This window comes from Alosa alosa, chromosome 12 (genome assembly GCF_017589495.1).
Source record: "Alosa alosa isolate M-15738 ecotype Scorff River chromosome 12, AALO_Geno_1.1, whole genome shotgun sequence".
Lineage (NCBI taxonomy): Eukaryota > Metazoa > Chordata > Actinopteri > Clupeiformes > Clupeidae > Alosa > Alosa alosa.
Genome location: NC_063200.1, coordinates 19,840,621 through 19,868,573, shown reverse-complemented (window position 1 = coordinate 19,868,573; position 27,953 = coordinate 19,840,621). Strand labels below are relative to the sequence as shown.

General features: G+C 39.5%; 2 protein-coding genes across 6 annotated transcripts; one reads left to right on the top strand and one right to left on the bottom strand.

Annotated features, from left to right (window-relative positions):
• Positions 1–409: 409 nt before the first annotated feature.
• LOC125304337 (synaptic vesicle 2-related protein-like) lies at positions 410–22,315 on the bottom strand. 3 transcript variants are annotated; one of them, XM_048258514.1, is made up of 16 exons: positions 22,204–22,315; positions 10,592–10,752; positions 8,793–8,878; positions 8,513–8,611; positions 7,632–7,703; positions 7,226–7,350; positions 6,832–6,895; positions 5,811–5,936; positions 5,156–5,284; positions 3,478–3,551; positions 3,284–3,360; positions 2,641–2,748; positions 1,865–1,976; positions 1,379–1,460; positions 1,063–1,152; positions 410–654 (listed from the first exon to the last, which is right to left on the bottom strand). In XM_048258514.1, exons 1-16 carry the CDS (start codon positions 22,260–22,262, stop codon positions 436–438), a joined length of 1,683 nt encoding a protein of 560 aa, XP_048114471.1. In that variant the 5' UTR covers positions 22,263–22,315; the 3' UTR covers positions 410–435. The 3 variants fall into 3 exon arrangements, with proteins under 3 accessions (XP_048114471.1, XP_048114473.1, XP_048114474.1); XM_048258516.1 differs by lacking the exons at positions 10,592–10,752; positions 22,204–22,315 and adding an exon at positions 9,716–10,168; XM_048258517.1 differs by lacking the exons at positions 10,592–10,752; positions 22,204–22,315 and having other exon boundaries at positions 8,513–8,634; positions 8,793–8,866.
• Positions 11,610–26,478, top strand: ungb (uracil DNA glycosylase b). Of its 3 annotated transcripts, none has more exons than XM_048258519.1 (7): positions 11,610–11,808; positions 23,817–23,984; positions 24,116–24,211; positions 24,957–25,054; positions 25,215–25,303; positions 25,745–25,956; positions 26,245–26,478. In XM_048258519.1, exons 1-7 carry the CDS (start codon positions 11,791–11,793, stop codon positions 26,383–26,385), a joined length of 822 nt encoding a protein of 273 aa, XP_048114476.1. In that variant the 5' UTR covers positions 11,610–11,790; the 3' UTR covers positions 26,386–26,478. The 3 variants fall into 3 exon arrangements, with proteins under 3 accessions (XP_048114476.1, XP_048114477.1, XP_048114478.1); XM_048258520.1 differs by having other exon boundaries at positions 11,612–11,808; positions 25,778–25,956; XM_048258521.1 differs by lacking the exon at positions 11,610–11,808 and adding an exon at positions 20,761–20,839.
• The last annotated feature ends 1,475 nt before the right edge of the window (positions 26,479–27,953 follow it).

Genomic DNA, 27,953 nt, shown 5'->3' with positions numbered 1-27,953 from the left:
GAAAGCTAATTGCATATCCAAGTGACGGAGCCAAATTCTTAGTCTGACTTAAATACATCATAACAGACAATAAATAAATAAACAGAAGATTTGGAATAACAATAACGCTGACTTGTTCTGATCCTAGCTACAAGTGAATAGAGTCATACTGGCTGAATCAGGCAAAACCACATACCACTTTATGCTGAGTGTATGGGATATCCCAGTCCCAGTGCAGATGACAACTTATTCTGAAACAGATGCAGTTTTAAACCAGCAAAGACCTACATCACCCACAGCAGCCACCATCATTACCTGCTTGTAACCAGCACAGCAGCCTCATCATAGTGCTCCCAGAATGTCCTCAGAGTTCCCCTGTCCACACATCACCAACTAATCCTCCAGAGAGGACTTTATAAGAATACCACCCCCCACACACACACACACACACACACGTCATGGTCCTTGGGAGTGGCCGTTCTGTGTACCGTGGCTGGCCTGAGAGGCTGGCGGAAGACTGGTCATGTCCTGGGGGCCATTGTTATTAAGCTGAGTGGACTCCTGTAGGGCCCGACCTGCTGTCTCGATGGGCAAGAACCAAGCTGCCACCGCACCGAGTAAAGAGCAAACACAGTACACAGACAGCGTCAGGTAGACGGATGACCTCAGTAGCACCTGCAAAAAAAAAGGAAATGAAAAACCAAAACATATAGCAAGAACAATAAAGTTTTGCCTTCTCTAATAAGTCTACATATAAATAGACTAGAATAGAATAGAAAGCCTTTATCGTCATTATACACAGTACAATGAGATTTAAAGAGTAGCTCCATAAAAGTGCACAAATAATTAGCACAATATAAAAGACTATACAATAAAACATATAAATACACAGTAATAAACACAAAAAGACAAACAGAATATTATGAACACAGACTTGAGTCTAAAGAGCGACTGAATGAGTATTGACGATAGAGGTAGTTTATGTCTGGTGGTGCAGTGATCAGTGCAAATATGTCAGTGCAGTTTACATTAGTGCAAATTTGAGTTATGTTTGGGTAGTTATTTTGTAATATCTTAGTATACCTGTGCCACGAATGGGGTAAGCAAGGCACCAACTCTGGCAAAGCCACTGCTGGTTCCAATGCCAACAGCTCTTGTTACTGTAGGGTAAACCTGCAGAGGGGAAGAACGGTTACTGTGGAGTATCCTCTTGGATTGATGTTAAGCGATGGCAGATGGCAACCATCTTGAGATGTAAAAACAAGTTGAGAAGATTTAATTTGGTGGTGCTTCTGTAACACAAGGAGATGGTTCTATAACAGAGTATGTTTCAAAGGTTCTACAACAGTGTACGTTTCAGTGTGAGATCGATTACTGCCTGAACACGAGATTACCTCACCTCAGGTGTGTAAACATATGCTGCCTGCCATCCACCTGTGATAAAAGCTCTCGCAATGAAGATGAAAATGGTCAGAGCCGTCCTGTGGATGCAGAGAACAGGAGAATTTTTTGTACAAAATAATTTTAATTTACATAAACATCATAAACATAATTTGTTTTTAAGCATCTGTGGCTTTTCAAACTGAGGAAATCAGTAAGACTAGTTGCGTTAAATGTAAATGTACTATACAGTACATCTTTTCAGAATTGCAGTAGCTACCATAACAGCATAAATAAACACAGTTCTTATAAGCTGAGCCAGAATGACTGGGTGATAAAACAGATGGACACCCTCCTAACTCACCATTTTGTTATTTGAATTAATTCATATTCCCACTTCATAATTTGTAGATGTGTAATCATACTAGTATCAGTCTATATTTCCCTTACATGTCATCGTCAACATAAGCTGGAACATCATATGCAAGTACGTTTTTGGACTGACCTCCCAATGCAGGCGTACAGGGGCAGGATAGATACTGAGAATGCTACGAAACACATCACCATGCTTTTCTTTCGACCGATTCGATCTATCACCCAAAGGATGACAAGAAGCCCTGCAAAAATGATCACTTTTAATTAGGAGGGTTAACTCTATTCAGTTTAGCTTTGTCTCCATCATATTTCTTCAAAGATCCAGGGCCCTTATTTAAATGTTGGGCAAAGTGCAATGTCTAGTTTGTTTCCATCTCCTACTCCATCCCCTACTCTTGCAATTTTTGCGGTGGATCAAAACAATGGTTCTGTGTCATCCTTGTGGGCTATATGCCCACAAAGTTTCCAAGTGTCCCTGGAATCGTTGACACAAAATTACTGATCCGGAAGAAAAAAAACTCTGACTAAACCTATATGACTGCCACTTCGCCGTGAGGCGCTCATAATAACTACACAAAATCTAGTTTCAAATTTAATACCATGAGAAAGACCCTAAGCACTTACATCGGTGGGTCAGCTAAAAGCTGTCTCACGCCACAAGAGGCCATTAGTTCATGCACAAGAACTTTGGTCATAGACTGACTTTGCACTTTGCCCAGCATTCAAATTAGGACCCATAGTATATATATATATATATATATACATATATATATATATATATATATATATATATATATATATATATATATATATATATATATATATATATATATATGCTATATACATATACAGTATTATATACTATATCTTTATAGTTCACCAGGTTTATATATACACAGGGCACACCTGGAAATTCAGCTAGGGTCGTCCACAGGAGGTCTTTATAGTCATCTAGTGTGAGGTAGGAACATTCTAAACTGCAACGAGGTTCTACTTTGGCTCTTGCTGTGTTTACTGAAATAACCAAATATATTTTAGTTGGCAAAGGTCAGGTTATGTACAATTACTATCATCTACAGAAATAAAAAGGCTTATGCATTGTGATTGAAAAGTAAACCTAGTGGACCTCTCTTAAAGGGATTAACATATCCATAAAGGGAGAAGTTCTTGAATGAACTGAACTGTTCTTTCAGGCCATAATCATAATATACTTTCAGGGGGACCCCCCCCCAATATTAAAAAAATCTCAAAATGTCCCCCCTAATATCAAGACATAAATGGTTAGGCTACAGTAGTATTACTCAGTGTTGTGCAAAATAATCACTTGTTACAAGCTGGAAAATGGTACTGTATGCAGTTTCCTCCTTTACTCAACCTATGCAACCTTCTATCCCTGGTAACCATGGTAATATAGCCACACGAGGCATACCCAGAAAGCACATGCAGATGTTGCACCCCCCTGCCCCCCATGTTAAGTCCATGGCTACGGCCTTGGTCCTTTAGTAAGAACAGGACACAAACAGTACAGACCCCAGCATACCGGACATACCTCCACATATATCACCGGCCTGGAAGAGCTCTGTTGTTAGTAGGACCAGACCATAATAAGCAAAAGCATTGGCGAACCTGCAGGGACGAGACAATCAGTCCTGAAAGCGATAACATTTTGGGATACAGTTTATGCACTGGTTGAAAATACAACAACGCATACCAGTGTCAGAGATTTACACAAGACAAACTTACCAGATGAACCAAAGAAGAATAGTGGTCATGCGGTACTCAGGAGTAAAGAGGTCCTGTATCTTGCCACGATCATCCTGAATGAGTTCAACATAAAAAAATCAGGCACACACAACAATTACACAATCATGACTTGCCACAGCATAGCAGTCTGTTTATTAGTCTGTCTACTTTGTCAGCTATGGCCATTTAAATGTAGTTTTTAAGTTTAAGTTAACAATTTCATATTATATTTTCATTTTCCTCAGTTTGTATAAAGAAGTGTGTTGATGTCACATAATGATGCACAAAGCACCAGGGACAAATATATCTCACTTTCTTCCATCGTAATAAAGTTTTCATCATCATGCAGCTATGTGGTGACATGCCGGTCACCATTATCAGTGATTAGTGGTCATAGTCTTATGGGGGTGTGATTGCATTTTTTGGTAATGTTATTAGGACTAAAATGGTATGTGGGGCAGCTAGTAACACATAAATCAAAGTGGGAAGAGCTTAGTATATAGTAATTTTGTGTATAAAGTGCCAATGATGTACCATGTTTCATTCATACATAAATAGACTTACTTGGTTACATTGTATACCTGTGCATTTTCATTTTGATCCTGAGGGAAAACAATTATTTTACTCTATATATTTATCTATGGTACAACATTAGCACTTTGTACACTAAATGCCCATAAACTGAGCTACTTTCACATAGATTTTCAAATGCCAACTAGCTACCCCATATACCATTTTAATCCTATGAAAATGACCGAAAAACTCAACCTCCCCTTATCCTGGGAATCCAGAGTTGTTGCGGGAGCAAAATTTAAATTTGCTCAGCAAGTCACTCTGGCAACATGTTGCACATGTTACTTTTGTCTCTTGTATCGCGAGGAACCAATCACATCGGTGTATCTGATATAGGTGGGCCAGAGGTGAGCTAAACAGATGATAGTCATAGTGTTATCCAATTGCATTGAAGTCCGGAATCAGTCAGTAAACACTGGTTGTATAGTGTTATTCAATTGCGTGCAGTGAGATTTTCAGATGCATGCTTGGTGCCGCCCCTCGAGTTAGGCCATTACATTATTCATGACCAGATCCTTAATCTTAATTTCTAGGCTAACCTCCCCTTGTTTAATCCTTAAAATCTTCAAGTCCATTATGTGTGGAGAGCTCAAATATTGGTACAACAATAATAAAATATACCATGTAAAGAAAAAAATAATCATTGATACCAAATGCATACAGCAGTCTTTATACTTTTGCACTTTTTTCCAAATCTAGGGCTTTGTAGAAAATCAATGAGAATGCCGTACAAACTTTTAATGGTTCAGTCATACTGAAAACATGTTGGTCTTCCACTCTACAAAGTTTGGGCTGGCTATGGATAATACTTTCCATTTTTCAATGCCTAAACATTGCTTCCCAGATAATGTGATTTTCAGGCGGTAAAACAAGTGATTTCAAGGGCTGAAAATAATATGAAGACATAAGATTTGAACAGAAATATTTTGCAGGCCTTGGTTTTGAGACCCATTCTTGATATAGACATGGTTTGAACAAAATCTGAGACGGTTCTGCAACGGATTTAAAACGGCATGACTCTTACAGTATATAGTCTGAGACATCCAGCAGTACCCAAACCCTACGGTGCCGTAACCCTTCACCTCAGTGTGAAGGTGCGTCTCACCTGTCTGTTGGCTATGAGTCTGCCCTTTGGCAACTCCGCCCTGTTATCCTCTGCTATCCTCTTCAGAGTGACCAGTGCCTTCTGGCTGTTGCCTGTCAGCACGTCGTACCGAGCACTCTCAGGAAGCCACTGTGACAAAAGACAGGCACACTTTTATCCGGGACATGAATCAGTGATTCATTTATTTTTATTTTTTATCTTTACGTTTTAAACTATTCTTTCACCATTGCCCTTTTATGTTTGTGTATGAAATGCGCTATATAAATAAACTTGACTTGACAAACATCTCAAACAGCCATATTTACAGAATGCATGGGCCAAAACACATTGTGCTGGGCATTGACACAAAGTAACAATAACTATTTATTATGTAATAAGCCATAATTTTTGATCATTCATCAATTATTTGACACTATTACTCATCATCAACTGTGGAAATATCCCCCATGTATTGACCAGATTTAGTCTAGTCTTGTCTTTGTCTTGTATTTTTAACAATACAATGTAACATAGCAAAATAATCAATTTTATTTTTGTAATAGTTGGAAAATGCAAAATTTAATTAACTGCATAGCCCTCCTGCTTACATTTATAAAACATTTAACGGCGTTATAAAGGCATAAAACAACACTGATAATAGGCTCTGATAACTTACAAAGCACAATGTAGTGAAGAGCACCAGAGGTATTGTGGAGAAAGCCAGGAGCCATCGCCAGCCGAGGGTGGGCATCACCAGCATGGCCAACAGCACCTCAAACACCGCACCCAACGCCCAGAAGACCTGCCAGCAGGGGGAGGACATTACATGGGACGTGTTAGGATAACACTGCTGTTTGTAAAAGGCTCGATGGTGTTTTTCAAGCCCCCAATGTCATCTTCCAGGCAGCGCTGCCGCCGTTGACTTAAAGGCACCTAATCCTAACCCTAACCCTACCCTAACCTTAACCCATGCCTAACCATAGCGCCTTCCTGGCAGCGCTGCCTTGAAAACAACGTTGGGGGCTTAAAACACCAAGAAACTTGTCAAATAGTTTAAATGAAACTTCACAGATAATTTGGAATTGTAATTTTTGAATTGTTAATTGTGAATTTTATCACATATTCTTTCAGGAGACACATTGGTAGAATACAGCACAATGTGCTTCTACAGTATGTACACATACAAAACACACACATTTTTTGAAACCTTCCACCCTTTTCTCCATTGTCAAACTACTTACAAAATCTGGGACAGTTCTTGCAAACAATGTCAGGATACTGATCCAAAGTGTGATTGATTAATATTTTGTCAGCAGTGTATATAATGGTATTGAATTGGAAATAAATCTGGGCACACTGATCTCCGACATTGATCTCCGACACGCTCTGATATTAAAGTGTATCATATCTTTTCACTTTTGACATATAACATTTTTTGTATAAAATTAATATTTCAAAAAAATACTTGTCATTGTTTCATTGTCTCAACTTATTGATACCGCATAGTATAAAATTAATATTTCAAAAAAATACTTGTCATTGTTTCATTGTCTCAACTTATTGATACCGCATAGACCATAGTCTTGCAAACAGAGTAGATGTTTTTGATGCAGGTTTATAGCATAAGGTGAATGTCTCATAAACCATTTGTTGAGAGAGGCTACATAAAAACGGCCGACGCTGTTAGCTTGTATTACCTCGATCAGCATTATGCAGGTGGCTCGCGACTTGCTTGGAAGGAATTCTGAGTATAGTGTTACCCTTGAAGAGAGAGAAGAAATATCTAATATTGATTAACTGCAATAGTATTTCATTATTAATAATATCAGACTCCGTATTTAACAGATGAAATATGATTGTATTTGTAGTCAGCACTTCAAACATTGTCCTTTCAGTAGTTACTGAGGAGGATTAAAAAAACAAAAACTATTGTACAGTATATGTTGTCCATCAGTCATTTCAAATAAAAAAAGTAAATCAGACTGGATTAGGGGATTTAAAGAGAGTGTGAAAGTGTATAGACCTCAAAAAGGACCCAAAAGCTTTTGGGTCCTTTATGTAGGCGAAATTCAGTCTATTGAGTAGACTCACGACTGTGGTGCTCCTCCGATGCCAAAGCCGACTAGGCCTCTCAGGACGAGAATCCAGCCGTAAACAGGAGCAAAGGCACTCAGTAGACCATAGTACAGCGTCCACACCATACACAGGATCAAACCCTATCACCACAACAGCACAGACTCACAAATAATAAATATGCACTCATACACAGAGAAACACTTACACACTAATAAACAAAGACACACTTACAGACAAACAAGCAGACAGACAGACACACACACACACACACACACACAGACAGACACACACACACAGACACAGAGAGACAGACAGACAGACACACAGACAGACACACAGACAGACACAGACAGACACACACACACACACACACACACACACACACACACACACTGTAGTTAACATAGCTAGATGATCTTACCAGTCTCCTGCCATACTTGTCAGAGATATTCCCCCATAATGATGAGCTGAGCATCATTCCTATAAACACAACCTAAAGGAAATACAGCAAACAAAAGCACATTACATTATTCACTACTCTCTAACCACCTAATTATACAGTGGGCACAGTTGTCATCTGGGACCAACAGTATTAGTAATGTTCAATGTATTCAGAATAGCTGTGCTTCTTGAAAATGAATGTTTGGTCATTATCCTTAAACTACAGGATAATAGTAAAATGAAAACTTTGATTAGAGCTATACATTTCACTTCATTCCTTGTGTACAGTATGTAGTGGGTTAAAGCAACATTTCATGAGGCTAGATGGTATTATTAAAAAATCTAGGACAAAATCACCAATCTACCACATCACAGCCAGCAAGAGCATGTTGAAAAATAATTTGTATTATGGCACTGCAGTATGTTTTTATTCAGAAGCCAAGAGCGACGGAGAAGATAGAGCTAAATATAACCCTGTTTTTAAGTCACGGAGATAAACATTTCAGAGTGTGTTATGATGTTTGTAGATCTCTGTGTCTCCTGGGTACAGGTTTAATGCTCACTTCACAACAATATGCTTTTCCAAACAAAACATTTTCCAGCGATACACAGTGCTTCATTAACACCTATTCAAACACCGGGGATACATTTCAACAACAACAACAAATTCAAACAATGACACTGAGTGTATATCATGTCAAAAACGTCAGCTGAGCCTTATCCTTCCCTTACCCGGTCATACCTGGGGAAGGGGGTTGGGGACAAATAAGAAGAGGAGAAGAGGACTCATATAATTAGGGGATTATCCCCCTGATTCTATCAAGTCATCTTAATAAGAATAAGCAATATTATGTTACTTACGGAGGTGATGAAGGCCACCTCCCAGCTAGGCAGCCTCCACTCACAATGGAGCTGAGGGCCCAGGATACTCAGAATCATCATCTCCATGGCGTCAGCCATCTGACCACATCACATAAACACGTCTGAGAGAAATTCATACATTTTCTATATGTTGTCTTGTCATAAAAATCAGGTCAAAAATGAATACGAAGAGCTGTTTACTTAGCAATAATTGGGATATTTTCAATTGTGTGTGTGTGTGTGTGTGTGTGTATGCATGTATTGTGTCATTGTGTCTTACCCATGCTACTCCAGTGAGCATAGAAAGCTTCCATTGAAATATTCCAAATCCAATGGCCTCTACAGCCTCTTCCACAGTGAATGTATCTGTGAGAACATAACTTAGTCAGTGTGAGGGGTGTGTGTGTGTCTCATGAAATTCAGTGTCTCTGAACTAAATATCCTTAGCCTGGGAACACCCATATGAACCTTTGGCAAATTTAGGATTAGCTCTGCAGGACAGTCTGGCCAAGAGGCCATTGAAGCCCATTTCCAATGTCTCTAAACCACGGGCATGCAAATACAATCACTAATCTGGCATGGATGTGCATTTCTTTGGAATTGACCAAACAACTACATTTAAAACCTTTGTGAAACAACACACTACACTTCTGAAACAACTTGGTAAGAGATTAATGCACCAATTTAAGTTTAATTTCACTGTTAGTTACGCCCCTGCTGGAAGTCATAAGTCAATTAAACTTTTCCATAACCCACTTTCACTTACAATTGAGAAGATCTGCGTGCTAACCAGGCTAAAAGATCCTTGCAATTTTGGGATGACATTTCGAACACAAGGGGGCAGGTGTTCCTTTTTAAGAATATAATCAAAATAAAAGTTTGAAATACAACAACACTCTTAGTTGTATAATAAACATGCTCTCAAAACAGAATCAAACAAGACCTAACAACTACAGTATATTACATCTTCATTACATATTCCACAGAAATAGGCTTATAATAGGACAATGCACAGTATATCAAAGCAAACTTGTCAAAACAAGAGTCAAGGCAAAAGTGAAGCAGGGTTGATAGTGCTCATCATCTCTCATTTGACTAAATAAAGGAGCCCTTTTTCAGATGGTGAAATCTCAGTTTATGCCATCAATCGACATGCCAAAAAAATCCATCATTGGCACAGCAGAGGGTAAATCATCCACTTACCCATTCAGAGATGTCTAACTAAAGCAACCCAAGTCTGAGATCCTAATGGCTGTCAGCTGTGTGTGAAACACCTGATCCCAGCTCCTCAGTAGTGTCTCTTTAGTGGTAGTTGGATTTTTACTCCAATTTTAATCATCCGCTTTTCCCTGTCTAAATATTTATTCTTTGAAGACAATATCAGCGAAATGTTTGGGAAGGCTTTGAGTCTCTCAGAACCTCTAATGAGACTAACATCTGGGGAGTGAAGTGGAACAAGTTTAACTAAGCCTTGACAGTCAGATTAATACTGCTGCCACCTATTGGACAAAACAAAATGTCACCCATTGCTTTCCTTAAATTGAATTATCACTAACAAATTTGCATGCCATTTGTAGTCTGATTAAGACTGGGTTTACAATTAGAAGCAGCAGACATAACAGACACAAAAGATTGCTTTGTCTTAAGTCCACACAAGCAAATCTTTAGATTATTTACCTACTTTGGTACATGACTCTGAGGTGAGGTGAGGCGAGGTGATCAACTAAACCCCTGTCTTGTAGGGTCCATCCATGAGTTTTCAAAATGTTAAGAAACACAATCTTTGCTTTGTCACTGATAAGAAAATTGGCCTGGTTTATATAGTAGCCTACTGTAAGTAATGTTTTTAAATAGGGAGCAGTAGCTCAGGAAGTAGAGTCGTCTAACTCCTCCCGACTCTGACAATAACCCAAAGTGCTGCTGATGTGCAGGTTGGCGCCTTGCATGGCAGCCTCTGCTATCGGTGTGCGCTTTGAGTGCTCGGAGGAGTGGAAAAGCGTTATATAAATGCAGTCCATTTACCATAAATACGCCATGAACCTTGTTTGCATTATTCTGTCCTAGATGGATGTTGCTTACCAACTTTGGCATTGTCTTGTCTCCTAGTAGCAGGTTGTTGTCCATCCCCGAGTTCTACCTGTTCCTGAACAGTTGGCACAGCTTGGACGTAGATCTCATCATCTCCACACTCCTCCTCTGTGAGGGAGGACAGCCTGCTTGCCCCATGCCTGAACGACAAACTGCAACCAACCACACCATAGGAAACCTGTTACAGCTGGGCCTCTATTGGTTTTCAGAACATCCTACCACTGACACAAGCAGACACACACACAAACTCAAACACATGTACACATACACAAGGGCCAGTACTCATCATTCACATGTAATATAGGGTGTATCGATATCAGCGTATCAGCTGGTATCGAGACATCAAATAGTCTACTATATTCTTAATTTTTACAGTGAATAAAAGATACTAAGAGATATTGGTGATGAATCCCTGTGTGCTTGCTTAGGCCTATTTACAGACCTGCAAACTTTCTTTTCTTTTCATCTTCCATCCTAACTTGGCATATAATTTTATCAACTTTGTTGAGCTGTTTCAGTTAACCGATTTTCTTTCTTTTTCGGCTGGGGCGGGGGGAGCAAGACCTGGGGGAATGTGGTTGATTGAATGTTGTATGTTGTCTTATTTGTTGTCTTAGATGTATTTCTGTTTGTTGCTTGTATGAATTATAAAATACAATAAAAAACTTGATAACAAAAAAGAAAAAACCTGCAAACTGAGAAGGGCTGAAAAAAGTTACATATTTGCAATCCCCCAGAAGAAAATTATGGGATTTTAACATGTAAATAAAGGATTCTGGTGTACTCCGAGAAGAAAATAAAGGAAACAAAATGCCCAAAACAATGGTTGAAAAAAATTAAACTGTTTTTTTTTTTTTTTTTTTTTTTCAATTGATAAGGCAATTTTGTACATGAAATTTTAACTATATTTCACTGTATTATCAATATCTGTAGTTTCATTGCTTCTAGGCATAATTCTAATGGCAAATTGCATGATGTGCCATTAAACATTAAAACGGCTTGCCATGGATGCAGACATTGCAAGGTCATGGAGCAATGACAAGTAGCCTAATCGAACGTCCCTCTGCTTTCAAGTATATCCAGTGTGTTCTCAAAATTACAAAATTACAAAAGTACGCCCAGAGGGTACGCGGAACCTGATTTGGAGATGACAGAAAAGAGCACCCGTCCAGCGGCAACTTAGGAGCTGCATGCAAGAAAAAGTGCAGGTATGCTTATACACAAATCCGGCGAAACACGGAAGTAAAGCAGCGCCGCCATTACTGCGTTGCCTTGCTGCTAAGGAAGTAGCGAAGTAATGTGTTGGTCCTGTAGGCGGCTGTAGCAGACGTTAGCTGTAGATGCGAAATCTTCTTTTTCTTAATTTTTATTTAGTACGTATGGTGTCCAGTGATGCCAGGAAAAGCGTGTTGTGTGGTCGGCTGTTTTAACAACACTAAGAAGACCTAGAATTAAACCGTTTGTGAAATTCACAAACCTTTGTTGCACATTGAGTGCCCATGTTTACAGGCTTACGGATTACACAGAGTTCCTTGTGGAGTGGAGGACCAAGATGTGCGTTAAAAGTGGATGAAATACATACGATTAATAAAATAATCCTGAATACCTGTAAGAACATGTATTTAACTGCTACAAGTGGTCGTGGCTAATAGTTATTTGCAACTTCTGAAGCTTGTGATATTAGCAACACAGCTACTAATGATAGCATTCGGCTTATTGTTGTCATTAATTAATACACGTCTTAATACATTATGTTGTCAATAAATTACCTTCATTGGTAAGTTTTGCCACACTGCCTGACATCTACCCAATGTTCCCTTTCACCTGACATTTTTTCATGAGCAGGATCTCCTATTTGATATTCTCTGACAGGATGCTTTCATTGAAAAGCCATTAGAAGGCACTGACAAGTGTCACACCGTCACACTCCGCAGGCACGCAGTAATGGCGGCAGGCAAGATGGCAGCGCCCATGAAGTTCGCGGCGGATTGGTGTATAGAGTGAAATGTAGAAGTGGCGATACTACGTACCAAAAACCTTCCGACCGTCCATTTCAGCGACCAACCGATCGACCAACCAAACGTCATACCATCCGCCTTACTGACATGTATCAGAATAATTGCCTTTTTTTTTAAGCAGCCGACATATACCTACATTACAGAGTTGAGTGTAACGTGTTACAAAGTAATCACATTACATTTGTCAGTAAAGAGTATACTCTTAAAACGAATGTGTTGTTCCTATCTATACCTAAAATATAAATAAAATAAACGTAGGCCTATTATTATCTAGACACAGAGATCGCAAGTTGTGTTATTTTCAACACATTCGTTTTAAGAGTGTAGTGTAGCTAAATTCAGTAATCACAAGTTACTAACAGTGTGTGAGCAAAGATGACTATTCTCCTTCTCGGCTTTAGATGATACTTGTTTGCTTTCCAATCAGGCCGTTTATAAGAGCTAAAAATAAAACACAAATATGCACCTGAAGGAAAAAAAAATCTGCCGTTCAAAATGCATTCTTATTTAAGTTAAACTGCATTGCCGTTAGCCTATTGGTGTGTGTGTGTGTGTGTGTATGCGTGTGCATCTTCTGGGAGGGAGACAAGAACACTCACAAAAAATAAACGGAGTGTCTATTTACACCCCTGGTACCAATAGCCTTGGCCACACAGAGCTATTCACACCCTGTGACATAACAACAAAAAAACGTTGCTCACGTGCACAAAAAACATGGCGGACATTTTTTTCGTCAGCAGAAAGTGAAGAATTCTGAAAGGTTTCGGCACTAATATCTGTTCAGATTAAGTTTTAGATTGAAAAGTTGTGTTTTATTTTCATAATCTTGGTTCAGTGAACACATACAACCGTCAGTTTGTTAGTTAACAGAAATTCGTTAATCAGAAGTTAGTTTACAGAAGATAGTGTAGTGGTCACGGACTAGGATTAGCATGTGGGAGACCGGGGTTCGAATCCTGAATGATGCATTAAGGCAGAGTGAGTGTGCATGTATACAAACGTCTCTGGAGAGAAGGCGCGCAATTTGAACAAGAAATTGGTTCTCAAATGGAAGTTTTGATTGCAACAATTAGTTAGTTTATGCACCAGGGTGTAAATAGCATACAGTACGAAACAACACCAGGGTACGAATAGCATCCACTTTTAACTGTACATTGATGCAAACAGCATACCTTATTCAGAGTGTCTATTACACAGCTGAGCTATTCACACCCTGTTACGTAACAACATGTTGCTTGTTTTTTTTTATTTTTATTATTATTATTACATTGTGTGATCAATATACCAGAATAAATGCACAGGGGTGCAAATAGCATACACTGATATTTGTACCAGGGTATTAATAGAACACATTGCTGTGTGCACCAGGGTACGAATAGCATACATTGATATTTGTACCAGACGGGGTACTAATAGGACACATTGCTGTATGCACCGGGGTACGAATAGAATTCACTTCTTATTGCACCATGGTATGAATAGCATACACTGCTAATTGTACCAGGGGTGCAAATAGCCTTACCCAAAAATAAAACCCATCGGAGTATTTGTTAGCTTAAGCGGGAGAGCGGGAAACTGTGCACAACTAGCTAATGACTAGTCTGAAGTCATTCAAACCAGGAATTGCCTCCAAAAAGATTTCAAGGTGTTATACAAGCTAGGACTGCAACTTTTTTCAATGTGAACAAGAGCATCTAGTAGGCTATTAATGACAGAAGGTGCGCAACTCACGAGCACACTTCACTCAAAGAAGTTCAATTGTTTACAAGTTGTGTGGGTGTCAACATTTAACATTATGAGGGAGGGTGCGCGAGCAGGGCAGCAGCGCAAAAGTAAGTAAGTAAGTAAGTAAAGTTTATTTTTAGAGCACATTTAACCACAGCTCGCACTGACCAAAGTGCTGTAGCCTAGTGCATTAGCTAAGAATAATAAAATAAGATAAAATAAAATAAAATAAAATAGATAAGTAAATACACATAGGCCTACTACAGATCAATGATTTAAGCTAAGACGACTTCAACAGACAACACTTAATTACAGACATAACAGGGTAAAACAATTAAAACACAGGGAAGGCCAATGTAAAAAGGTGCGTTTTGAGCCTGATATTGAATAATGTGATTGAAGGGGCATTTCTGATGTCAAGTGGTTGGTTCCACAGCTGAGGGCCAGCAACAGCAAAGGCTCTGTCACCTTTTTGCTTAAGCTGGGACCGTGGGACATGGAGGAGAACTTGGCTGGAGGATCTGAGGGACCTGGGGGCTACATGGGGATGAATGATATCAACCATGTAGCTGGGGGCCAGGCCATGAAGAGCCTTAAAAACCAACAGCAGTATTTAAAATGGTATCCTTGACTGGACTGGAAGTCAGTGCAAGGAGGCTAGGACAGGTGTAATATGTTCACGCTTTTTTGTGTTGGTGAGCAGCCTAGCTTCTATGGCAAGCCAATTGATCATTTATTCTGATTCTATCTTGATATCAGGCATAATTGTCATGTACATGTAAGCCATTTTTGTCAACTAGTTAACTAGTGAGCCATGTTTGTGTGAACTAGTTAACTAGTGAGGGCCAAAATATGCACACTAGTTAACTAGTGGGAGCCAAAATGCTCACTAGTTAACTAGTGAACACATTTCTGGCTTCTCTAGTTAACTAGTGAGAGGCAGAAATGTCAACTAGTTAACTAGTGAGGGCAAAAATGCTAGATAGCTAGATGAAGGCTTTTGGACCACACTAGTTAACTAGCCAAAAATGTGCTCAAGTTTACTAGTGAAGGCATAACTCCTCACTAGTTAACTAGTTGGAGTAGGTCAATGTCACTAGTTAACTAGTGAACCATAAATGGCTTACTAGCTAGCTAGGTGATGGCAGCAGGCTCACTAGTTAACTAGTTGATGCATCCTTTGTCCAAACTAGTTAACTAGTGAGGTCATAAATGTATACTAGTAAACTAGTTCAAGACAAGATTCACACTAGTCAACTAGTGGCGCAGAATTCAAATTAGGAGGCAGAGAATTCTGGAAATTGAGGCTTTATATCGGCTCCCTATGTCCAAATAGAACATGACAACCAATCACAGCGCAGAATTTCACAAAATCCCACCCACAACATTTGCATGTAGCACACAAGTTAACATGCTGGCCAAAGTAACTTTAGCTAGTAAACTAGTGGCTTCAGTGTGACACTTACATGTAAACTAGTCAGAACTGCTCACTAGTTAACTAGTGAAGACACAAATGCCCACTAGTTAACTAGTGAGGTCTAAAAAGTGTCACTAGCTTACTAGTGTGCACCAAAACACCCACTAGTGAACTAGTGATGGCAATTTCAGCCCCACTAGTTAACTAGTGAGATGTCAAAATGATCACTTGTTAACATGTAAAGGGTGATGTGGGCCTTACAAGTTAACTAGTGGCATGCATATTTTGTTCACTAGTTAACAAGTTACACCTAAAAACACAAACAAGCTGGCCATTTTTGTCCACTAGTTAACTAGTGGAACAATTGAAGTCTCACTAGTTTGCATGTGTGGCAGTGAAGCAGCTCACTAGTTAACTAGTGTGCACAAGACACACACACTAGTGGCTGTTTTTGGAGTTATCTAGTTCACTTGTAATGCAAAAATGTACTTTTACTAGTTAACTAGTGACAAATTGGCCTTTACTAGTTAACTAGTTCAGTGGTTTTCAAAGTGGGGGCCGGGGCCCCCCGGGGGGCCGCGAGAGGGTTCCAGGGGGGCCTCAGCAAGTTGGAGGGAAAAACAAAAGCAACAAATAAATACATTTGAAAAATTTCATATACCTATAACTATGAGGGTTGTTGTACAATGCCATTATAATAATGTGACGCATATCTGAACATTATATTTTCCATGATAATGACTGGGAATAATAGTCGTGATAGCTCTCATATAGCAGAAAGCCCCAAATATTTTTTTTACGTACTGTATGCTCCATCGTGAAGTGTTTGTGGCTAAAATAATTATTAGGATTAGCTTAATGTATTTTTACATTTGCCGTAGTATTGTCAATGGGTTTAATAAGGGGGTCCTTGGCCAGAACCTAGTGGTATTTGGGGGGCCTTGTTGTGGAAAAGTTTGGGAACCCCTGAACTAGTTGACATGTTTGGCCTTACTAGTTCACTAGTAATGGAACAGGATATGCTCATTAGTTAACTAGTGGGCATATCTGCATTATAATGCATTTCAGCGGGCATTTTGAGCTTTACATGTTAGCTAGTGAGGACAAAACACTGGCCATAGTGAACTAGCAGGAGAAAAAAGCCCCTCACACTAGTAAACTAGTGGAATTTGAATAAATACACAAACGGCTGGCATTTTGTGCCACTAGTTAACTAGTGGGAAGTAACACTGGCCACTAGTTAACTAGTGCGCAATGTCGCACTTGCATGCAAATGAAGAAGGCGGAACAAGGGTTTTCATTGGTCCATTTAGGACTCAGAAACCTAGAAAACATGGCTGACTTCGTCCAGGCTGTTCTAAGAGCAAATATTTATAAACTAAGATCGTTTGAGCAAAAAATATATTTTGATAATATTTCTAGTGACAAAGTTGTGGTGTATTGCTGTAATCTTCGTTCAGTTAATGTGTACAATCTTTAGTTTTTCAGTTATTAGTCTGAAAATCGCGATAAAATTGGAGGCATTTGTATATGGTTTTCTAGCAACAAAACACTTCAGTAACACCAACGTTGATGACATTAAAGGTGCGATTTGTAGGATTGTTACCGAACGTTCTGTAGGCCAAAATCAAAACACTGGTGAACGTTCTCAAGACTACCAGACGCGAGCCTCTTCTGGGTTTATTACATCTGAGTCTCTTCTCAGTGCATGGGATTTCACATAGGGGGCAAGGGGACCAAGGTTGGCAGTGATGGAATTTTTGGATTTTGAAGGCCCAAAAACAATAACTTCAGTTTTGTTATCATTTAACTGAAGGAAATTATTAGCCATCCAGATTTTAATTTCTTCCAAACAGTCTGAAAGAGGCTGCATGGAGTTGCCTGATTTAAGTGGGATGTACAGTTGGGAGTCATCTGCATAGAAATGGAATGAATGAAATGAAAAAAGATCTTTGGTGAAGGTAGGAGTAAAACCAGTTGAGCTGTACCCTTAACTTATTGAGTGCCAAAAACGTAATTTCCTTCCCATGCGTTGAGTGGCAAAAACGTAATATTACGTTTTTAGCTTTTTTTTTTATTACTTTTCTTTTAAAATATATGACGATCGTGAAACTCATGAAAACGCACAATCTGGACATTTTATCATAACTCGGTTGCCGCTTTGGTCGAATCAGTGACGCATGCACGTCAGGTCAAAACCAGGCCATTTTCGTGGGTCTATCACTAGGTGGCAGTCTCGCCAGGTCTCGCTGATCACTTCCCGGAAAGTTCACACAAATAAGTAACAGGCAACACTTCATATTTCATGAAAGACGTTACATCTCAATTTCTAGAAAAAAACAGCGAATTTGGGGAAAATTAGCCACTGTTTAGCTTGGGATTTCTCAGGAACAGAGGCGTGTAGAAATACACGGTTTGCACCCGCCGAGAGCTTAAAGTCTCACCTTTTAATTGAGCTATTGCATGTGTTCATAGCTATAACACAGAATATGCTGTGGCTGTACAAAAATCATCAACAATGGTCTAGATTGCTGGCACTCTAGGACAAAGCTCCGAAAACATGAGTTAATGCCAACCCACTGGTCAAGTGGGTTGTGTACCATGTAGTCTACAGTGTCAAATGCAGCACTAAGATCCAACTAGACCAGAATGGCATTATCACCTGAGTCAAGGGTGAGCAACAGGTCATTTGTCACCTTTAACAGGGCTGTCTCAGTGCTGTGACAGGCTTTGAAACCAGATTGAAATGGCTCTAGGATCTCTGTTGAGTTGAGGTATGGAAGCAGCTGTGTTAACACCACCCTCTCCAAAAATGTTGTTTAGAGATAGGCCGGAAGTTACAGTATTAGGACATTTTGCATCCAGATTATGTTTCTTAAGCATAGGCTGGACAACCGCATGTTTGAAACGTAAAGGAACGTAATGTAGTGCATACTTTTCATAGAGAGTAAAGAAGTAATGTAAGGGATTTTTTTACAGTAATGTTACTTTTTTTGAGTAACGACCCCAACACTGCATAGTGTACACACACACACAAACCTGCAGTTGTATTATTATTGTGAAGTTGTATTATTTTGGAAGAGTAGGAAGCTGCTCTTGGATGTTGCATGGTTGGTTTTCTCGGTAGGGACTCGCTAAGTCTATGCTGTATCATATAGCTATAGCTAAGATTTGCCTATTACAAGTTCATTTACCATCAAATTGGCTTCATAAAGGTGAAAATCTTGCATACTGTGCCTTTAAAAAACAATATTGCAATAGTTTGCATTCTGTTTTGGACACGTTCACTGGATTGCACTGAGGCAGACCAAACTGATTAGAGAAAGTACCATGTTGGCCAACAGAAGTGTCCTTCCTGTGTGCTTCCTTTACCCATGAATAGCCTACATATCTATCAAAATGAACAAATAAAGTGAACAGCATGCTGCTTAAAGGTAATATACTTTCAATATTGAAAGAAAGAATGCATGCATGTGACATGACTGAATAAGAATCACTTTATGTCAACCCATAGGCCTACTGACTAACATATCAATGACAGCCAGATACAAAGTCTTTATGTGGCTGCATGTTGAGGTAGGCTACTTTGTTATCGCCCCCCTTCCTCACATTACAATTCAACCTCCGAACTAAATAAATCAATAAAATACAATAAAAAACTGAAAACAGAACCACAAGAGTAAACTGTCTCAGCATGATGTATTACTTTGCCTATTTTCATTTCTACCCGGTCGGTGTGTGGTTTAGTGCCAAATCTGGGCAGCATAACATCAATTGGTAAATATCCTTTGGCTATGTCTTGCTAGGAGAGTGAAGCCTTGAGGCTCTCATATTAGGAAGGTTACCACCTACCAATGGGCGGATTATGAACTTTTGGGCCCCTTGGGCCCCTATACCCTTGTCGTATAGGTGGGAGTGGGGGGTTTGGGGGTCCTCCCCCTGAAAATGTTTAATTTGTTTGATGTGATTTCCTGTATTCTGGTGCATTTTGGGGATGGCCAATACTAAATTCAATCAGATTCATAGCCTACATCCTGATTTGTTGATATTGAGGCAATGATTTCATGCATAGGCTTGGGCTTCAGGGCCCCCTGACCCCTTGGGCCCCTGGGCCATCCCTGCACCCAGAGTCCTGCACGGGTCCATTTTTTTAGACCCGCCCCCACCCGCACCCGAGAAGTTCAGCACCAGATCCGAACCGTCACCTGTGGTGATAATTAAAATTAAATCCGCACCCGCCCGGACCCGTTAATATTTTGCCCGTTACCCGACCCGTGCCCGCGATAAATCACACACAAGCTAAAATCATTCAAATGAATGTGCTTTATTTTTTTCTCGCACAATTGAAGCATGTAAAAGGGCGACCTTTTTTTTTTTACATTTTGCGTCAGGGATAAACCTTACAACAACGAAACATAGCCCAAACCTTGCTGCATCAGAACATTATTCTACATAAAATGGACCTGTTAATGAAACAAAGAGAACAAGAAAAAAAACATCCTGAGCCTGCCACTAGCCAACTTTACCTTGACTTCATCCATTGTAGCCTACTCTCTTGCGCTCCAACTACGAGACGGTTATATTGTTTAATGTTTTCACACATAGATGCATCAAACAAATAATTCAAAAGTCGCAGTACTGATGTGATGGGTCAAGTGTCGTATCGTTGACTAAAACACATATTTGCGATGTGGTAATGGTAATTTAGATATACAAATATTTCACATATTTTTCAATGATGTTTTATTTCTATACTGTTTTGGTTCTCATCGTATCCGCCCGCAAGGAGTTATTTTCCCGCCCGCATACCCGCCCGTAAATTTTAGGGACGTCATAATTTACCCGTTTTAGCACCAAGGATACCCGACCCATTGCAGGACTCTGCCTGCACCTACCCTGTGACAAGTTACACACTAACTCAATTACTTGAGTACCCCCATGACACAGCAAGCAACATAAAACAAACACCAGGGGGGTATTCCAGAAAGCAGGTTTACTGGCTTAACTGGGTATGTTAACCCAGGCTAAACGGTAAACCCGGGATTTCGGTTCCAGAAAGCTCAAAAATGATCAGGCAATGTAAGTAACTATGGTAACATAGGCTCTGAACTTAACCTAGTAGGGGGTAGGTTTTGTTCAGGTTATGTTCAATTATGTTCGGTTATTTCAGAGCATGTTCAACCACGCTGCTATTTTTACACTTGTAACGCAATGACGTTTCATTTTGAAGAAGGTCCGATTGACAAAGAAGAACAAAATCATGTAATATTTATCCGTGGAATTAGCCATGAGAGGGCGAAAAGACCACGATATCACATGATAGCCCATCCTTTCTTTTCCAAACGAGTTTTTCAAGAGCGCTATAGTTTTTCCGCTGAATCCTAAATTTGGCTACTTGAAAAGCATTCTCGACTCCATCCCTACATTAGGCTACGCATAGATTAGAATAGAATAAAAAAAAATCTTAGCTAGCCAACACCATAGTGGACATTTGCCTTTGGCTCACCAGACATCGGATGGACAAAAAACATCTCAGACACACTGAAGATATAATTACAGTGCAGTAGGCTACAAAAAAGGGAAAACATATAGAAAATGAATAAATAAGTTTAAGACTAGGCTACAACAGCTCAGCCAGGTATATGCGTGTTGTCACTAGTTTGGTTAATGCCGATGGAATTTGGGATAAAATGGCGTAAAGTTTGCCTTGCGCTAAAGCAGTTCATGCGCAACTTCATTCGTTTTCCTGGACACAAACCCACGAGGATCATTACATTGTAGTTTCACCAACTGGCAGGTCACCATCATTTATTACATTTTCCAAATGTGCACCGAAATGTGTCCAATAGGCTACATTCTTCACCCTTCCGATGATGGAGGCGCAAAAGTTTAACTTGGCCACAGCTGCAGAACCGCGGTTTAAATAGAAAATTACATTTGGGATTATCAAAGAATTCTATGGCCCACTCAATCTGTGACAAGGTAGGCTAGTTTAAGATAGACATTAAATAGGCTATCTTAAACGTACGCATTTACACGGTCAGTTAGGCTATTCTCTGCCAAGCAAGGTTTCGGACGCAGACGCTTAAGTATTGCTCTTTTTTTGTTATTACAGTTCTCTCCTCCTTGTAAGCCTCGACTACTCCGCCTCTGAAAAATACGGTGCTCTTCGTTTCGCCGGTTTCACTCATGGTTTCGACTCTCAATAGATGATGCCTTTATAAGTTCGCCGTGAACGCGCACAAGTCTAGGTTATCTAACACAGGGTTGATTGAACTAACTGGTAACCGGTGTTTTGGAACCGACAGCTCGAGTTTAGTCGCCACAGGTTCAGACAACCCAGAGGTTAAGTTTTATCTCAGTGTTTGTTAAACCTCCTTTCTGGAATACCCCTCAGCACAGCTGTTAGCCTATAGTCCAATACCTCATTTCTGTCATCATACCTGTCTGTGTCCTTCCATCGGTGGTAGCCGATGCTTGAAGGGGTATCCCAGTTAGTCATTTCTCCACAGACATGAAGAGTGACAGGAACTGCTACAGCAGACTAGATAGAGAGTGATTCAATCTCAGCAACAGGTTAGGCCAGTTTGTCAAATGCTCGCAGCTAGGAGGAAGTCAGTGACTGCTTAGCAAAGCAAAGGAGGGTGCTCTAATCCTAACACACCCCTACCTGTTTCCTGGTGATTGTTTACTCCACCTGAGGGAGGTACACCAATAATAGTCTGACACACCTAGGTGTAACAGCTGTGACCCAGAGAGCACACAGTAGGTAGGCTACTGGACTTGTGCATATAACACTTTATCATCAAGTGTAAACTTAAACATTTGGTGCCCTGAATAAGTTCCTATTGCTTTTCAAACCGTTTACAGGTCATACAGGCATATCACCAGATAATGTAAGACACAGCCTAAGTGATATTAGAACTGCTTGCTTGCTCTTATGCACCAAATTAAAAAGAGCAGTTTTCCTCTGCAAAGCTGTGACGCCTGTGCCCCATCTGGCCGTGCAAGTTGCCTATTTTGTGTACAGCTGTTCATGCATACTGCAAGTTTGCATCAACGTCTCGATTCTAGTTTCATTTTCAGTCATCCAAGGAAGACACATCACTTCGCTTACACCACAATTACATTACATTTTAAGTCCATGCAATGACATTAGTTTAAGTTTAGATTATATCTCGAGTCATAACAGATATTTTCTCTACATACCAGGTAAGATTTGTGGACAATGCAGATGTGGTTTCTAAAACGGAAAAAAAGCATGATAGCTGCTAAAAAAGATATAGGGCAGTTGATTCAATTGTTATTGTTGATGTTGATTCAATTTGGATAGACATTAGCAGAAGACTCATTGTAAGTGTATTAATTACGTTTACTTTAATATTTACAAGATTTATTTTGAAAGTAGCCTACATAACATAATGGAAATCCATATTAGGGAGCTTTTAACATTGACTTTGACATTTTAATGGACCCACAGCGTGTATTTGGAACAGGAAGATAGGCAACTCAGGCCCCCGGGGACGAAACAAAATTTTTCCGTAAAAGTCTACATACCCACCAAATTTCATGTGCACCGTGTCCCGGGTATCGTTGACCAAAAATTCAGGAAGTAGATGACGGGGAAAAAAAAAAAAAAAAACTTTGACAATCATTATATGACCGCTTCGTTAGCTTCGCTAGCGCGGCGGTCATAATAAAACACCCACGTTGTTATAAAAATGATCAAAATTTGCTTTGTGTGTTCAGATGCCTCATGATAGTCGGAATAAATTAACAACTTTTTTGAAAGAAAATAATTGTCAATCGGACAAATTTGACCACAAACACAACAGGAAAGTTAAGGTTGCACTTTATTTGTATAGTCCACCTACAGATACTTTATAGAGGGTGTAATTCAAGCTTAGTCGTTAAAACTGTTGTTTAAATACTGAACACCACCTTAACCAAACTGAACCCTTAATTCTAACTCAAACATAACAATGTCAAGTAAAGTGTGACCCAAGATATATTCATTAAAGTTCCAGTTTGTTTATTGTTTCTTCATTGCTCCCAGGAAACTGGTCCTATAATGTCAGATCTGACTCATGAGCAACTTGCTCTCATAGAGCAGAGACGCCAGGCTGCCCTGCAGAGGTTAGCAGCCAGCAATGTTTCTGTACCTATTGGGGAAAGCTGGCGAAAAGAGCTTGGTGCAGAATTTTCTAAATCATACTTCACAAAGGTATTAGGTACTTTCTGTTGAATCTTTTCAGTTAATTTATTTGACACTTTTGCCTTCAATAGACTTAGAATAGGCTAATCTGAATTGTGAACAATGTGTTGGCCGGGCCTAATTTGTTTTTCAAATTTCAGTTGGCATCGTTCATTGCGCTGGAGCGAAAACGTTTCATGGTGTATCCAGTCCCAGAACAAGTCTTCTCTTGGACCCATTTGTGTGCCATTGAAAAGGTGAAAATTGCTTGTAAAAGATGGCCATGGTGCCATGCTATTTGGATTTACTTTTTAGCATACCGTTTTGATATAAACGTGGCTCAGACAACTACTGACCGGAAGAGATCTAGCATTGATACTCCATAGTCTACTGGAATCAACTGGTTTGCCCAGTTAAGACCATCAATTGAAACCATTTTAAAACCCATTGAAACCCATAGAGCTATGGGCAGTGGCTACCTGACCAGTTGAAACCAGTAGGATGTCACTCTGATTAGACACCAGTTACATCCTACTGGTTTCAACTGGTTCAACTGATGAAGCAGTCTCTACCCATAGCTATGGGTTTTAATGGGTTTTAAATGTTTTTAACTGGTGGTCTTATCTGGGCATATTCCAAATGGATAGCCTATTTGTCTAAAACTGATGTGTAAATATCAGATGAATGCCAATATCTTAACCAATAATAATGGCCTACACAATATTGTTATCTAACATGCTCATCTAAAAAAGTTACAATTAATATAACAGTTACTTGTTGATTTAACCTAACAAGCATGGCATGTATTCCTCAGTCCATTAGGCTTTAAAACAACACAGCTATCTGATTGGTGAACATGATGTCTAGTTTGCAAATGTGCACATTTTCCTGCTATCTGAGAAGACAGACATTATGAGATCATTTAGTCTCTGATGTATTCTGATGTCTTTCTGACACACAGAACTTTACCAGTAACATCAGATTTTGTTTATGTGGTTGAAGGTAAAGGTTGTTATCCTTGGTCAAGACCCATACCACCGCCCAGGCCAGGCCCATGGTCTATGCTTCAGTGTGGAGAAGCCTTGTCCACCTCCCCCTAGGTATAACTCTAGGTCCCCCCCTAGGTTATAAGCAGTTATTAATATTTATTAATGAAGCAAGCATAGGAGTCGTTTTATGGAGAAACACTTACATTATATAACTTTGAAATAGAAAATGTTACCTCTTGGCTTAGATGGTGATGTTATTGTGACCCCTCAGTCTAGAGAATATCTATGCAGAACTTGCTGCTGATATAAAGGACTTCAAGCACCCTGGACATGGTGACCTGACTGGATGGGCTAAACAAGGTAAACACTGCTCTGAAGTAGGGAATAAAGCTAGCCTGGGTGAACACAAACAAACCTGTTACTAAATTTGAATTTGCTCTGCAGGTTGCTCTGGAGAGAATTCCCCTTATCTGAATAAGGGCAGTAACTGACTAAAACAGATTAGTCAAGTCAAGTCAAGTCATTGCATTTGTATAGCACATTTCATATCCCAGATCAGCCCCAGATATCTTACATAGTCAATACTGCCCCCTATTGGTACTGTTTGTACCTGCAGCTGCTACAGTGAAAGTTTACACATGACTTCCTGCATTACCTGCTACACATTGACAAAGATCTGTGCCCAGAATGTGTTCATGTTCATTGGTCCAGTGGTCCATTCAGTATTATTGTTATTGCATGACTGGTGTGTTATTGATGTGTTATTAAATAGCATTAATTAATCTAATTTAAAAAGGGCAGTTATCCCCCCCCATCTTCCTTTGATGCTGCCAGGCGTTTTGCTCCTAAATGCCGTGCTGACAGTGCGGGCTCATGAGCCCAGCTCCCACGCTGGGCAGGGCTGGGAGACCTTCACCGATGCAGTGGTGCATTGGCTCAGCAGGAGTCTCAGAGGCCTGGTGTTCCTGCTGTGGGGTGCCTATGCCCAGAGGAAAGGCTCCATCATAGACAGGGTGAGAAGAGTAGAATACATTATTATACAGCACATTTAAAAGCCACCAAAGTCATTCCAAAGTGTAGTTTGAAGTTAAGTACAGTAATTAAATTTAAAAAAGTGTATATTCACAATCACAAAAAATTATGTTGTGGTTAGGTATATTTTACAACAATGGGCTGCAATGAGCATACAAGTGAAGTAATAATTTTGCTCTTTTTCTAGTAATTTAAGTCTTTAAAGTCTTTCAAATAAGTCTATATTTAACATTAATTAGTTCTGATTCCACTGAACTGCTGTTTTCCAGAGATACCATCATGTCCTCCAGACGTCCCACCCATCGCCATACTCGGCTGATCGTGGCTTCTTTGGATGCAGACACTTCTCCAAGACAAATGACCTACTCAGAAGGTCAGGGACGACCCTCGTGGACTGGAACGCTATCTGAGACCCTGCTCAATTAAGAAGTACCACTATTTCATAAAACTTTTATATTTCAGCATTTTTAATACAGACCTGATTATAGCATAATGTAAGTTTGTTTGGCATTTGGTAATTTTTGTAATCAGTTACGTAATCAGTTGGATTACCAAAAACATGTAACGTAATCTGATTACTTTAGGATTACTTTTAGATTACTTCAATAAATATGCCCATTAAGTAAAAGACACCACCAAAGAATTGATGAAAGAATTCTCATTCTATTTTTCTCCACTCTTCTCCAAACATGCACAACTCAGCTTAACCTTTATAAGGGCACACCTGGACAAAGAATTTAGCTTTAAGCTGGATTTTTTTTTTGACCCAGGGACATGGCCTGAGATTGGCATAAAAAAGGGAAGCATTAAACCCAAATGACACCATGTCCATTTCAATTGTGGGGGTGAGAAAATTATTATTTTGGGATGTTTTTCAACCAGGGGGACCTGGTGACTCTCTCAAAGTAAACGGTAACACTAAAACAAGAGGCTACATTAAGATTAGGAAGAAAAAGATCAGGCAGTGTGCCGAGACACGTGCCCCAATAGTATGTAAGTTAGTAATTAAGTATATCTTTTGATCCCGTGAGGGACATTTGGTCTCTGCGTTTATCCCAATCCGTGAATTAGTGAAGTCGAACCGGCAAGCCCAAAGGCTGAAGCCCTAACCAGTAGGCCATAGCTGCCCCAAAAGGCAGCATTTGAACATTAAACCACACAAAGATCCAAAACATACAGCCAAACAAGGCAAGAAATGGTTAACAGAGAACAATATTAAAATTTTAGAGTGGACCTCAATCCGTCAAAAAAGTGAGCACAAGGCCAAAGTGATGGCAAATAATCGTTCCTGCCTCAAAACCCAGATTGCTGCTAAAAAGGTGCAGTCTACAATCATTGTGGAGACATGAAGAGGCTTGGTGGGTATTATGAACCATTTTTAGAGCTGTGGTGGTAAATAAAGATGTTTCCAGTGATGTAAAAAGGGTATGAATAATTTTGAACACGCAATTTTTCATAAAAATTTTAAAAAAGATACACTAAATAACATTAATACACTAATATCTTTTTGTTATTTCATGTTTTTACCACATTGTCTTGCAACCTTTTGGCATGTGCAAGTGTCATTTTAAGTAAGAACAAACATATTAGAGAAAATCAATATTTGCCAGGGGTATGAATAATTTTGTTCTTAACTTTATCTTTAAAAAGTCTAAAAAGTGAATGTCTTGTCAAATTAAAAGATAGCTAGGCTATCATAAAAAAGTTGCATTGTTTGCATGATAAAATGTAATCAGGTAAACCCCAACAATGTAACTGTAATCTGATTACACAATTTTTTTTATTGTAATCTGGGCTGATTATAGTAATCTGATTACGTAATCCAGATTACATGTAATCCGTTACTACCTAACCCTGATGCTAAGTAAGGCTCATCTCTTAGGTAGCCTGGGAATACCCATACGACCTTTCGGCAAATTTGAGATTTGCTCCGCAAGTCTGGCCAAGAGGCCCTTGAAGTCCATTTCCAATGTCACTA